The sequence below is a fragment of the Mustelus asterias genome, chromosome 2 (genome assembly GCF_964213995.1).
Source record: "Mustelus asterias chromosome 2, sMusAst1.hap1.1, whole genome shotgun sequence".
NCBI lineage: Eukaryota > Metazoa > Chordata > Chondrichthyes > Carcharhiniformes > Triakidae > Mustelus > Mustelus asterias.
Window position 1 is genome coordinate 26,801,386 of NC_135802.1, and position 15,256 is coordinate 26,816,641.

At 42.0% G+C, this 15,256-nt stretch overlaps 1 protein-coding gene across 4 annotated transcripts in view; it reads left to right on the top strand.

Annotated features, from left to right (window-relative positions):
• zmynd11 (zinc finger, MYND-type containing 11) overlaps window positions 1-15,256 on the top strand; it is a 194,712-nt gene that overhangs the window by 137,971 nt on the left and 41,485 nt on the right. For all 4 annotated transcript variants that reach the window (XM_078232821.1, XM_078232811.1, XM_078232830.1 and 1 more), the window contains 2 exons: window positions 2,715-2,792; window positions 11,985-12,103. In XM_078232821.1, the coding sequence (XP_078088947.1) occupies window positions 2,715-2,792; window positions 11,985-12,103 (197 nt within the window). The remainder of the gene's footprint in view (window positions 1-2,714; window positions 2,793-11,984; window positions 12,104-15,256) is intronic.

Sequence of the window (15,256 nt, forward strand, 5' to 3'; positions counted from 1 at the left end):
ACGTTCTCCCCGTGTCTGCGTGGGTTTCCTCCGGGTGCTCCGGTTTCCTCCCACAGTCCAAAAGACGTGCAGGTTAGGTGCATTGGCCATGCTAAATTCTTCCTCAGTGTACCCGAACAGGTGTCCGAGTGTGGCGACTTGGGTATTTTTACAGTAACTTCATTGCAGTGTTAATGTAAGCCTACTTGTGATACTAATAAAGGAACTTTAAAGATGAGGGGGGCGATTCTCCTGGCCCGCTGTGCTGCTCCAGCAGCGCATTGGGCCTGGAGACTTTGGTCCCTTCAGTCACTAGCACGTGTCGTCCCATCTCCCGCCACCAGGAGTGGTCCACTCCAGCGGGGTTTACAACAGCTCCCCATTAACGGGGAACTGACGGCCTGAACCTGCTGGGCCATGGAGGTTTGGAATAAGGGTGTTTGCCCCCTGGGCATTGCCTGGCCCACTAGCACTGCCCAGGGGGCAGCTTGGAACAGGCCGAGAATCGGGCTGTGCCAAGGAGGCGGGGCCAGTGGGGTTGGGGTCAGTGTTGTGGGTGGCGAGATTGGCGGGGATAGGGGGTCCTGCTGCCACTCTGCAGTTGAGATCAGTGGCAGAGGGAGGGAAGGGGCTGGCCATCTGGGTGGGGGTGAGACGTCCGGGAGGCCAGTGATTGGGGGGTACGAGGGCTCGCACAGGCTTGCCAGTGATGGGGGTGGGGGGTGGGAGGGGTCGCACAGGCTGGTCAGTGATCAGGAGACAGGCAATGCGGGCCTATGGATCAGCGCATGCACAGTGGCCCGCTCAGCACGATGCTGCTGTCCTCTCCAACCGGAATAGGCTCCACCCCCGGATTTTCAATGTGAATCTCACTAGGGCACCCTGCAATGCTCAGAGTGTGGGAGATTCATTCTGAAAATCCCACTAAAAAAATCAGCGGGAGTTACTCCAGTTTTTATGCACGTTGAATTTTTTTGGGAGAATTGCCCACAAGTTGATTTAACACCAGCTGATCTTGGTACCCAAGGTTGCATAATTACCATAAATATCATGGCGATGCATATAACAAAGCAATATTAAAAGATTAATAGGTAAAAGAACCAAAAATGAACAAAAACTATTATCCAGTGGGTCGTTGGAACCTGTTATAATCTGCCTGAGTGTGCTAGAGGCAGCTTCAGCTGTAGCATTCGGAAGGGAATTGAATAATTATTTGATGGGATATATTTGCACAGCTGTGGTGGGGCAATGGGACTCGCAGATTTCCTGTTGCCAGCACCAACACGACAGGCTGAACAACCTCCTGTGCTCTAACCATTCAGATATTCTTGTGCACAGAATATTTCATAATAGACAGTTTGTCTAAATCCCCAGTTTAAGTTTACCAAAAAAAAACAAGCTTATAATGATCAACTAGAAAAATCAGTCATTTTTAAATTTTAAACCTTTTAGTTCATAGAATCCCCACAGTGCAGAAGAGGCCATTCAGCCCATCAAGCTTGCACCGACTCTCTAACAGAGTATCTTACCAAAGCCCCCGCCCTATCCCTGTAACTCCTCACATTTAGAAGTCTCACAACACCAGGTTAAAGTCCAACAGGTTTATTTGGTAGCAAATACCATAAGCTTTCGGAGCACAGCTCCTTCGTCAGATGGAGTGGATATCCGAAGGAGCTGTGCTCCGAAAGCTTATGGTATTTGCTACCAAATAAACCTGTTGGACTTTAACCTGGTGTTGTGAGACTTCTTACTGTGCTTACCCCAGTCCAACGCCGGCATCTCCACATGATGACTCCTCACATTTACCATGGCTAATCTATCTAACCTACACATCTTTGGACACTAAGGGGCAATTTAGCATGGCCAATCCATCTAACGTGCACATCTTTGGACTTGATGAAAGCTAGAAGTTCACCATCATGGATGTTCAGGTTTTCTGTATAATTTGATAACCCTGAAATGTCCAGTATGTGAGTATACTTTTCAGAAGGAACCCTATCCCATTAAAAGCTCTTTTTAATTTTTAAAATTTATCTTGTGCTCAAAATTGTAGATCTTATGATTCACATCCACAGTTTGCTTTCTAAACTTTCTGCATGTGCAGCTACCCTTTTCACATTATCCCTAGCTTAGATTTATATCTTCATTATACTTGTGATTTAAAATGAACTCTGTTCCCTTCTGCTCCCAGTACCAAGGTAGTCCTCATTGCACCATGATCAGTAATATTAAAATGTTCTGTTTTAGTGAAACGTGCTGTTTTCACATATTGCAAATGTGCAGATTAGAAGTGTTCAGCTCAAAATTTCAAAGTAAATTCTCAAAGTGAATGCTTGGTCTAGTGGCTAATATTTACATTAAAATAGTGAAAATTGTAGACATTTGAAATGGCTAAGACAAAATTTGAAAGTTCCAGCACAGATTAGTATACAACAGAAGTGGAAAGTACTTACTTCATTGATGAAAAATCACAGCTAACGATGTTTCTTCCAACTTTATTATTCCATTGTAAAGTTTTTTGATTTGCAATCTAGTGCAAAAAAGATAGCGTTAAATATTTTCTATTTATTTTTGGAAAATGGGCAATGTTTATAATCAGCAATTAAGTTTATCAAGTATCTAAGAGTGTGACGAGGAAAAGTAGTATTTCAGTAGCTCCAAAATTAAGTTAATCCTCTTTAAAGTTTAAATCAACTTCAGTCTACCTGCTGCTAATACTTTATTTTGTTTTCCAGCTGGCAGAACTTCAACTGTGCAAGAACTGTTTCTACTTATCAAACGCACGGCCAGAGAATTGGTTCTGCTACCCTTGTGTAAGTGGATGAATGAATTCCTATTTTTGAATAATGCATTTCTTGCATTGAGAGATATCCATGTTGGAGGATGGACCATCTTTTCTAGTTTTATCAATATTTAACTATTTGGGGTTAGCAGATAAATTAAATTTTGTTTATAGCTCATTCTACACTGACCCAAAATGTGACTTGTTTCCAAAGTTAAAAAAGCATATGCTATTGAAATACTGTGACATTTTCAATTCCTTATATCTAAATGAGAGTGCTAATTTTAATTGTGAGCACTTTCGTTCTAGGACCCGCTGTTAATAGAAACTGAGATTGCACTGCCCATTTATTACATATAAGAACCCTCCATCCAGCAGAGTTTTTTTTTGCTTCTGTTTGTCAGGACTGAAGTTCCAGAATTGAATGGGCTATATACTAATCCATTACACAATCATGGCTTTGTGTATTTAAATAGCAAAGCTTGAGACATTCCTACACGAGATACCTTGTGGCATCCCTGCGAATGTAAATTATTTGTGGTTTTATTCCATGGATCAGCACCTCCTGGAAGCTTGCTGGAAATGCCTTTAATTTATTTTACTTGGTTGGGGGTGGAAGTGGCGGTAGTGGTGGGTAAAGGAACCCTTTTTTTTAGCTGGGTTAAGTGAATACACAGCAATTGGAGCAACAGTGTTCTTTACCCACATTGCCAGCCTCTGATACAAATAGCATTTCAATAGAAATTAAAAATCATTTCCCACATACAGTGCTAAAAATTATGGCCTATTTATCAAAATCTTAATAGGTGAAATGTATAAATTGAATTGTCATATACTAAATATTATAGAGGAATATACTTAGTACACTCACTAATAACTTGCATGCTATCAAAGACTTTTTAGCCCAAAAGTCCAAGAGCAAAAAGACCAAAATCTTGGCCCTAAAGCAATCCAACCAAGGAGAGGAATTCCAAATGTATGCTATGGCGAATCTGGAAAATCTTCACACATCCAACTCCATTCCAGGACAATGGGGGCAAATAAAGTCAGCAGCACTCAACTGTCGTGCCCAGACCGTTCGATTTGAGCATTGTCATCACCAGGAATAACTTGAAGAAAGTGATGCTGTAATATGTGACCTCTTAGAGAAAAAAGTGATCAGCCTTCATTGCCTGACCGAACAATCCAAGGTTACAAGTCAAGAAAGCAGCTCAAGGCTGCTGCCCAAAGACAAATCCGGAAGGTAAAGGACATGGTGGGAACAGAGTCTGAGAGATCCAACAATGGAATCGGAAGGAAAACGACCCCCACCCCCAATGCCCTACTTCAAGAATACAACAAATGTCTTTAGGAAAGATGATGAACCGTCATGACATGCAACACTTTCTTGAAGCCACAAGGGTCAAAGTCCAAAAGACATGCTGGTTAGGTGCATTGGCCATGCTAAATTCTGTGTACCCGAACAGGCGCTGGAGTGTGGCAACTAGGGGATTTTCACAGTATTTCATTGCAGTGTTAATGTAAGCCTACTTGTGACAAATAAATTAACTTTAACTTATCTATAGACCAGGTCAAATTGTCAACATTCCATTCGAACAGGATAGTCTTTGTCTTAAGGATGACAATGCCACCTATCAGTGCTGGAAAGACCATTTTCAATAACTCCCATGAACCATGAATTCACAGTGACAGCTTAGACTTTCTAGACTATGCCCCCAGTACACTATAGTAGAAGCCATGGGTGAACCACCATTGATGAGAGAGTTGCAATGAGCAATCAAACTGATGAAAAATAACAATGCTTGTGGCTTTGATGGTATTCCAGTTGAGGTTTTTAAAAGCTGGCAGGTCTTTGCTTTTACCAAGACTCCGTGCATTAATCCAATGGAACTGGAAGGAAAATGACCCCTACCCCCAATACCCTACTTCAGGAATACAGCAAATGTCTTTAGGAAAGATGATGAACCATTTTGTGCAAGCTATTGAGATATTGTCCATAGCAGGGAAATCCTAACGTACATTCTCCTGAACCACCGCCTTCCTGTGACTGAGGAAATCCTTCCAGAGACATAAGGTAGGATTTTCCTCCCACTCTGTGGTGTGTTTTGCAGCAGCTGAAGGCAGTGCGCCGCTCGCTGGCGGCAGAATCTTGTGGTCGCACCGTTATCAATGGAGTTTCCTGTTGAACACCACCACTTCGTCACCAGGAAACCCGCAGCTGGGGTGCACTGCCAATGGGGCCTTAAGAACCCGCTGGCCTAAACACTAGCCAGGCTTTGGCAATAGTGTGACTTTAGTTTAAGTTTAGAGTTTATTTATTAGTGTCACAAGTAGGCTTACATTGACACTGCAGTGAAGTTACTGCGAAAATCCCCATGTCCCACATTCTGGCACCTGTTCGGGTACACTGAGGGAGAATTTGGCCAGTGCCCCTGACCCTTTCGGACTTTGGGAGGAAACCGGAGCACCCGGAGGAAACCCATGCAGATATGGGGAGAACGTGCAAACTCCACACAGCCAGTGACCCGAGCCGGGGACTGAACCCAGGACTCTGGCACTGAGCAGTGCTAACCACTGTGCCACCTTGCAGAGAAATCTCTGACATGGTCTTTGTTGCCAGACAAATCCAAACAAAATGTGAAAAACGACTCCATGAACTCTTCATTGAATTCAATGACCTGAGCAAAGCATTTAACTCGGTAAATTATGAGGCTCTTGTGGATTGACTAAGTAACTTCATCACAATCCTGTAATTGTTTCGTGATTATATGACTGCAGCTATTGTGAGTGGGTGATCTGAAATAAACACCTTCAAAATCCAGACCAGAGTCAAGCAAGGCTGTAATAGCCCCCATCCTACTTGCAATCTACCTGATAGTGGCTATTCACCTCATCAAAGATCAACTGCCTCTGGTGTCCTTATTAAACCATCCAAATGGAAACTCTAACTTCAGTCACCTCCTTGCAAAACTAAATGGACCATCTCTGGACATACATGATCTACAATGACTGCAGTGTCGTTGCCCACTCTGTTTACAAGCCATGCTCGATCAAGCAAGGAAATCTGTCCTTGAATGTTACCAAAACATTGTAAATCAACCCACACCTGGTCAGCCAAATATCCGATATATGTTGATGGGGAGACTCTGGAATATGTTAAGCACTTCAGCTACCTCTCTCGAAAGGCCACCATTGATGAGATTCAACACCTTATCAGCTGTGCCAGCTCCACTTTCCATAAACTTAGGTGGCAAGTGTTTGGCAACAAAGGTCAATAAAAAAATCCAAGTGTACATAACAATTGGCATTATCACACCCCTGTGAGACCTGGTCTGTGTAGCAGCGACACACAAGAGTACCAGAGAAATTGCATCAACAATGCCTCTGCCACATCTCTGGATTCAATGCGAGGACCATTGTCCTTCTTGAAGCAAAACTCCTGTAAGATCAACTTGAGTGGACTGGACACGGTGACCAGATGGCTGAAAAGTGTCTCCCCAACCACGCCCGGTTCTCTCAACCGTCAAATGGCTAATGTTCCAGGAAACGGCAAAGGAAATACTTCAAAGGCATTCTAAAAGTTTCCTTGAAGTGCGGTAGCATTGACAATGACTGGGGGGAGCTTGCTACCAGCTGTTCAAACATGTTCAAGCTGCATCATGATAAGCAAAAGAAGCAAATTCTGCCCTCCTGATCCCACTACCTGATGAATTACCCACCCCATATGCCCACAGATCTGTGGATTGCAAATTAATCTATTCAGTCATGTGACCAAAAACAGAAACACATGACCCTAAGTAAGGTCATCCTTGAGGGACCGACAACCACAATAATGACAGTGAATGCCTCGCTGTTATTATTTGTCCAGTGACTATATCATAGATTTTCAAGATGGAAATACCACAATCTTGAGGACATCCTAGAACAAATCGTTTAAAGAATAGGAAATCATCAAAATTTTGTCCAGTTTAGATAATTTGATGCAATTTTCTAGTGTATTATTTCTGACACTGTATTCTAATCTGCAATTACAACACTTTAGGTAGCTGATATTTGACAACTTTTGAAATTTAGGTCCACCTTTGTAGCAGATCTGTGGGAGATTCATCACGTATGCTAAACCATTGTTTTATATGCTTTTAAAATAATAATAGATATAGCGTGAGAATTGGTTTTTTTGCCCATTTGTAATATATTGCTTACTTAACAGCAGTTGAACAGATGAAACATTTGGGATCATCTAGCAATTTGGATAATAAGTCCCTTTAACAATGCCAATATTTCTGTTCATAAGTCTTCCTTGATAAGGTTTCCTTTTAACCATATGTGACAAAGAATGGTGACAATTTGGAGCAATTGTGCTGTTAATGAATGTGCCATGGATGCAGATTTATGCGGTATATCAAATAATTTTCAAATGCCAGAAGATTGGGGAGAAACAGCAAGTTTAATTTGCACATCTTCAGTTTGTAAGTCATCCAGCAATTTGTGGCGAGTGACAGTTGTCGCCTTGAGTTCCAAATTACCACCAGCAAAAGCCTAAAGAAATTGGGCGATGGTGTTCCGAAGAGTGAGGTTAGTAGTTAAGGCGGCACGGTAGCACAGTGGTTAGCACTGCTGCTTCACAGCTCCAGGGACCTGGGTTCGATTCCCGGCTTGGGTCACTGTCTGTGTGGAGTTTGCACATTCTCCTCGTGTCTGCGTGGGTTTCCTCCGGGTGCTCCGGTTTCCTCCCACAGTCCAAAGATGTGCGGGTTAGGTTGATTGGTCATGCTAAAAATTGCCCCTTAGAGTCCTGAGATGTGTAGGTTTGAGGGATTAGCGGGTAAATATGTAGGGATATGGGGGTAGGGTCTGGGTGGGATTGTGGTCGGTGCAGACTCGATGGGCCGAATGGCCTCCTTCTGCACTGTAGGGTTTCTATGACCTTCTATGACCTAAGGGGATGTCAACCAGGGTAAGGTTTCAATGGGCCTGCCAGAAATGCACTGTACCGCCCGTCCATAGTGCCACTTTTAATATCCAAATTGCAACTCGACAAGACTTTGCCGACAGCACCTTACAAACCCATCATCTTACAAACTCTACCATCCAGAAGAACAAAGACAGCAGATGTATTGGGAAAACCACCAACTTCATATTCTCCTGCAAGCTTCCAACCTTCCTGACCAGAAGCTATACAGCTTGCCTTCGCTTTTGCTGGGTCAAAAACCTGGATCTCCTTTCCCCACAGCACTGCGGATGTACCCTACACCACATGGATTGCAACAGTTTAAGGCAGTGGCTCAGCAACACCTTCTCAAGAGCAATTGGGGATGGAAAACAAATGCTGGCGTTGCCAGCAATGCTCACACCCCAGGAAAGAATAAAAAAGAACTTCTTCCACTTCCAATGCCACTGCTTGCAGAATCCAATATTCATCTGGCCTCTTTTGGCCACAGTCTCCTTGACCTGTTCGCGGTGCAGTGCTGAATGCAATAGCATAATTGCTGCCGGTGATTGTCTGCTGAGGCAGATAGCAGCCCTTGACGAAACATGTAATACAAGTGATACGGGTCTCAGCAAAGCTTGAATAAAGCAGTTTGCCATTTATCATCAAGGAGTGAGGTGGATTGCAGCTCTTCTCAATTCATGGAGCAGTATTTAATCACTAGTGACATCCACAGTAAATCACATTTAAACCAGCATGTGTGGTTCACTCCTAATGCATGAGATTGAGGTCTCTTATGTTTCTTAATTTTGAGTATTGCGGTAAAAGGTCATGCTGTTGAATCTACACTGCACGAGGAAAGAGTGCTGATTACATTTTGCCCTTTTCTCAGGCTGTATAAATTGATGCTCCCTTTGAACTTTGGCTTTCCAGCATCTCCTGAAGATTGCAAAACAAAAAGCTTTGATGATGTGTCTCTTCTTTTCCGCAATACTCAAGTACTACTAAGCAACACATTTCATGATATAATTTTATTCCCTTTTGCACAATGTAGATGTTTCTTTTTTGATTTCTAATAATAAAATGCCCTTGTATAACCAAGCTTGGGGAGGGATCATTGGAATCTTTCGATCCCACATACATTTGGTTGCTGGGAATGTGAAATTAAAAACAAGAGAAATTGCTGGAAAAAAACTCAGGTGGAGAGAGGAACAGAGTTAACATTTCAAATCGATGGCTGGCTTAAGTCTGATGAAAGGTCATTGGCTTAAGGACGTCAACTCTGTCTCTCTCCTCGCAGATACTGCTTGACCTGCTGAGTATTTCCAGTATTGGAATTGAAAATTGTTGCTAGGCCTCAAGTTTCATTTTAAGTAAGTAAAACAAACATAGCCACAGTGAATGTATATCTTTAATTGTATAATTTCTATGCATTAATTTTGTTAAATGCACTTAGTGCAAGTTATCATATTGTTGTCACAGACCACCTCCCTTAAGATGTTACTGATTCTATTAAATGAGCGATTTCTCCGAGCCATCATGCATGCTGATACTGTTCCCATTCATTGTTTAGGATGTATTTAAATATTACAGATTTTCTCTAATCACATCAATGATGTTAATCACAAGTATTTTAGCTTTTGAATGAAAAACTACTTTGGAGCAAGTTTTCTGCCACTCTTTAAGGCTTATTTAAAAGAAAAGAAAAAGTTGTTCACTCATGTTTTGGAAGTGGGACTTGAAAAGGTAGTAAGATGCACTAAGAGTTTTACTTGGGAGGGGTGCAGAATAATAGGAAAGCAGAAGAAATATCATTTTTTTAAAAATGAATAAACATTGCATTTTTTATAAATTTGGATTTCAGCAAAGTCTTTGAAGGGGTCCCACGTGTGAGACTTATAAAGAAGGCAAATATACATGGGGATACAGGGTAGTTTGATAGTGATTTCAAAAGTGGCTCAGTTGTAGGAGACAGAGGGTGATGACAAAAGGTTGCTTTAGTGATTGGAAGCCAGTGTTCATTGATTTTGATTTATTATTGTCATATGTATTAGTATACAGTGAAAAGTATTGTTTCTTGAACGCTATACAGACAAAGCATACCGTTCATAGAGAAGGAAAGGAGAGGGTGCAGAATGTAGTGTTATAGTTATAGCTGGGGTGTAGAGAAAGATCAACTTAATGTGAGGTAGGTCCATTCGAAAGTCTGACGGCAGCAGGGAAGAAGCTGTTCTTGAGTTGGTTGGTACGTGACCTCAGATGTTTGTATCTTTTTCCCGATGGAAGAAGGTGGACCTTCTTGTGGCGTATGGTAAGGTTATATAAGGCATTGGTGAGGCCGAATTTGGAGTATTGTGTACAGTTTTGGTCACCTAGTTACAGGAAGGATGTAAATAAGATTGAAAGAGTGCAGAGAAGGTTCACAAGGATGTTGCCGGGACTTGAGAAGCTGAGTTACAGAGAGAGATTGAATAGGTTGGGACTTTATTCCCTGGAGCGTAGAAGATTGAGGGGAGATTTGATAGAGGTGTATAAGATTTTGATGGGTATAGATAGAGTGAATGCAAGCAGGCTTTTTCCGCTGAGGCTAGGGGAGAAAAAAACCAGAGGGCATGGGTTAAGGGTGAAAGGAGAAAATTTTAAAGGGAATATTAGGGGGGGCTTCTTCACGCAGAGAGTGGTGGGAGTGTGGAATGAGCTGCCGGATAAAGTGGTAAATGCGGGGGGTCACTTTTAACATTTAAGAAAAACTTGGACGGGTTCATGGATGAGAGGGGTGTGAAGGGATATGGTCCAAGTGCAGGTCAGTGGGACTAGGCATAAAATGGTTTGGCACAGACAAGAAGGGCCAAAAGGCCTGTTTCTGAGCTGTAATTTTCTATGGTTCTAAGGTACCACAAGGATCTGTGCTGAGCCCCCATTATTCGTCATTTACATAAACAACATAGGTGACTATGTGGGGGATAAATTAGTAAGTTTACGGATGACGCAAAGATTGGCCGGGTAGTTAACAGTGAGGCTGAGTGTTTTGGGCTACAGGAAGACGTGGACTGGATGGTCAAATGGTAGATAAGTGGCAGATGGAATTTAACCCTGAAAAGTGGAGGTGATGCACTTTGGAAGGAGTAATTTGACGAGGAAATATTCAGTGAACTGCATGAGACTAGGAGGTTCTGAGGAACAAAGGGACTTTGGTGTGTTTGTCCATAGATCTCTGAAGGCAGAAGGGCACATTAGTGGAGTGATGAAAAAGACATATGACACACTTGCCTTTTATCAATCGAGGCATAGATTACAAAAGCAGGGAAGTCATGTTGGAGTTGTATAGAACATTGGTGAGGCCACAGCTGGAGTGTTGTGTTCAGTTCTGGTCGCCACATTATAGGACGGATCTGATTGTACCGGAGGGGTGCAGAGGAAATCTGTCAAGATGTTGCGTGGGATGGAATATTTAAGTTATGAAGAGAGGTTGGATAGACTTGGGTTGTTTTCGTTGAAGCAGAGAAACCTGAGGGGTGACCTGATCGAGGTGCACAAGATTATGACTGGTACGGACAGGGTGAATAGGGAGCAGCTCACATCTTTTAAAACTACCTGAATAAGCACTTAGCCTTGATGGACCAAGTGCTGGTAAATGGGATAAGGTAGGTAGATGATTCTCGTCAGTGCAGACTCGATGGAACTCTCCTGCACTGTTTGATTCTGTTTAAAATTTGAGCTGTTGATGATTAGAATTTGTGGCAAAATGGGAAAGACATGGAGGAATAAAGAGACTTGGAGGGATAAAGAAGGTGGAAGAAAAAATATTTGGATAATGAAGTAGATGTGGGGGAGGAAGCTAAATCTAGGTTTAGCAGAGATGCCAGGGTTCTACACTTCCTAGTTTAACTTGAGATGGCAGCCAAGGAGACTGAGCTGGGGCCTGGCTCTTAAAAGTACCAATGGGAGCCAAAGTGTTTTCTGACCTTCAGCTGGAAGAAGCCTTGGCTCATACTGATAACATGCAGGTGATTTGAGTGTGTGATAATAGCCTTTGTATTGATGAAGTCTGTGGTGAGGTACTACTGGTTTGTCATTTGTATTCGTTAGAGGACTGGAAAAGTTGCACCTTATTGGAAGCAGTGCTGGGGATCGCATGTGCGGCCATACAAAGTTACATAAAATGCTCTATTCAGGGTTTTGTTTGTTAAAGAAGGTAGTTAAAAGCAAGTTATCTGAGCTGTTATGACCCTTAGTGAAACTGCTCATTGAAGATGCATATTGCATTTTGTGTGGGTTTTGTTTTCACCTTAGGTTCCCAATCATGAGCTGGTGTGGGCCCGAATGAAAGGGTTTGGATTTTGGCCTGCCAAAGTCATGCAACGCCAAGACAATCAGGTGGATGTGCGCTTCTTTGGGCATCATCATCAGAGGTGCAGTATTTCTTAGTAATTTTTTCTTACAGTTTGTGTGTTTTAAAATGAATTAAATATATATAAGCTAACCAAATGTTCTTTGTTTATTCTGGCTATAGCCGTGTCAATTTATTTCCAAAATAATAATAATCCCAATTTCATTCTATAACCACCTTTAAATAACGCTCTGAGATGTCTTTAAGAAAAATCCATTGCATTTTTGTGTTACTTTTCCTGGGTTCCAGATCGCAGACCAGTCCTGTAAGTCAGTTCAAATTCTTGTAGAATGAGAACTTTTACTTGCCAGGTATCTTTTTGATTGTAGTGTGACCAGATATTAATCAGAACACCTACGTCAGTACCGTGGCTACCTTGATTTCAGAAAATGTAAGAACAAACAGCATAGAATTTTTTTAGTCTGTAAATTATTGGGTAGATTTATTGAATATTTGATACATCTATTCCGAGGGGGTGGAGCATTGAAGCAGTGAAGTCTTGCTGCGAATGGGGCAGCACGGTGGCACGTGCGGCCTCTCAGCACCAGGGGTCCTAGGTTCGATTCCCAGCCTGGGTCACTGTGGAGTTTGCACGTTCTCCCCCTGACTGCGTGGGTTTCCATCCACAGTCCAAAGATGTGCAGATTAGGTGGATTGGTCATGCTAAATTCTCCCTCTGTGTACCCAAACAGGTGCCGGAGTGTGGCGACTGGGGGATTTTCACAGTAACTTCATTGCAGTGTTAATGTAAGCCGACTTGTGACAAATAAATAAATTTTAAACAAATGTATGGGATATTATGAGACCCTACCTGGAGTACTGCATGCAGTTTTGCCTCCCTATTTAATGAGGGATATACTTGCATTAGAGGCAGCTCAGAGAAGGTTCACTAGGGACAAAGGGGTTGTCTTTGAGGAAATGTGATCTTATTGAAATCATACAAGATTCTGAGGAGGCTTGAAAGGATCAATGCAAGAGGATGTTTCCCCTTTGGATGGAAATCTAGAATCGGGGGACGCAGTTTCAGAGTGAAGGGTCTCCCATTTAAGATAGAAGTTTCTTCCCTGTGGGTCATTAATGTTTGGAATTGTCTACCACAGAGCAGTGGAGGCTGAATCATTGAATATATTCAGGCTGAGTTAATCAGGTTTTTAATTGATGGTGTATTCAAGGGTTATTTGGGCAGGGAGCAAAATGGACTTTAGGCCACGGAGAGATCAGCAATGGTCTGATTGAATGGTGAAGCAGGACAAATGTTTTATGCCTGTTCCTCTTGTATGTTTACAGAGGTTAGGAATGATGGCAAGAAATTTACAATAATTATAGACCAAATGATACCTTGAATTGTAAAAATAAAAATTACTCTTGTTATGCTGGCTGCGAAACAAAGTCAGTGCAGGCCCTTCCTTACTAATTTACCATGGAATCTCCAGCTTATACCCCTCAGATAGCTGACAGTTCGGAGTCAGCTGAGAGACACTTACAAAATCCTTTGACGAGCAGTTGAAAAAAGGAAATTAAGAATAAATATCTCAAGCCGAGATCTAGTTAAACTTTAAAGAGATTCATAGTATTTGAATGGAATGATTTGCTTGCTTTGTGGGCGCAGGTTATTCCATTCTAAACACATTGGATGACCTGAGATGGGACTTTCTCCAGTAACAATAGCATTTGATATTAAAACCTCCCTAAGCTGAGCTTCATTCCTGCCAGGTATGATTTTGCAGTTTTGATGTTTGGAATTGTCCTTTTTGTGCTATTTTTGATGGCTGGAGAATAATGAATCCTAATCTGTAAAAAAAACAACGTAGAGATTCCTGAACCTCAAGATCGATAAAATTCAAACGGGTCAAGTCTGTGAGAGAAGACATGCGCAGCAGTTTGCATAATAGGACAGAAAAAGGTCTACATTGCAAGAGAGCAGCAAGGAGTTCTACTGAGTGGAAGGGCAGCAGCTTCCCACCCCACGCACTGTCCAACTTTCCTGGAGCTTCCTGCATCTCTCCTATACAAGAGTGGAAAAACTGTGGCAGCTGGAAATATGCACTAAAAACAAACGGCGGAGTAGAGTCTGTAAAGTGAGGAAAAACAGATGTGACGTTTCAGCACACTGACCTTTCATCAGAACTCGCGTACCTGATGACTTGAAATGATATTTATCTCTCCACAGATGCTGCCAGACCTGCTGAAGTTTCCAACATTTTTTTTCTTCTTTTTACTGCGTGTCTCAGCCATTCCTGAACCCTGCTGGTTTATCAGCTGTTGACTATAACATGTACATATTGCTTTATGCAGTCTGCCACTTGGCAGCTCCTGAGCTTACTAACTGCTGGCTGCCTGCTAACTTGGCAAATATATTATGAAACATTTTCTATTAAAAAGAAGTTTCACATCAAAGTATAATGTGGAGGCCTGGAGTTGGATGTGAGGGAAGAGGATTAAGAATAATTAACTGGGAAGAGCTAATTTCAATGGGGTTGGGCCGTTTAGAATGGAGTGAAAGGTTGGCAGGAAAAGCTAGCTGAACAATTGGCTACCTTCAAAAAAAATAGTTTGGGTATATTTCCTCAAAAGGCAAACAAATCCTGAAGTCCCTGGATGAAAAAGAAATTGGAAATTAAGCACACCTTTTCTTTAACTTATGACCAGTAGAAAATATAATTGACATCCAAGAAGAATACAGAGGTTCAGAGAGAAGGTCAAAAAGCATATTAGAAAAGGGAAGAGAGATTATGAAAAAAGACTGATAGCCAATATGAAGGGGAATCCCAAAGTCTTCTATAGGCCTGTAAATAGTAAAAGTAGGTGTAGGGACCAAAAATGGCTGAGGTATTAAATGAATACTTTGTATTTCTCTTTACTGAGGAGGTAGATGCTGTCCTGGCTATGGTGACAGAAGAGGTATGTCACTAGAAGGGTTCAAAATTGGTAAGGAGCAAGTTTTGGATGGACTGTTGGTACCTAAAGTTGACACGTTCTGACACCAAGTCAGAGAGTAAGAAGTTAAATAGAGAGCACAAGGAGGAAGAGATACAGAGACTTTTACGAAGAGAAAAAGCATGTTGGAGAGGGAAAGAAAGTAATTTGGGCATTTTGAGAGAAAACAAGATAAGAGGGAAGACAGAGAATGAGTGACCGGATACAGTAATGGAGAATGAGAAGTTTAGAAACAATT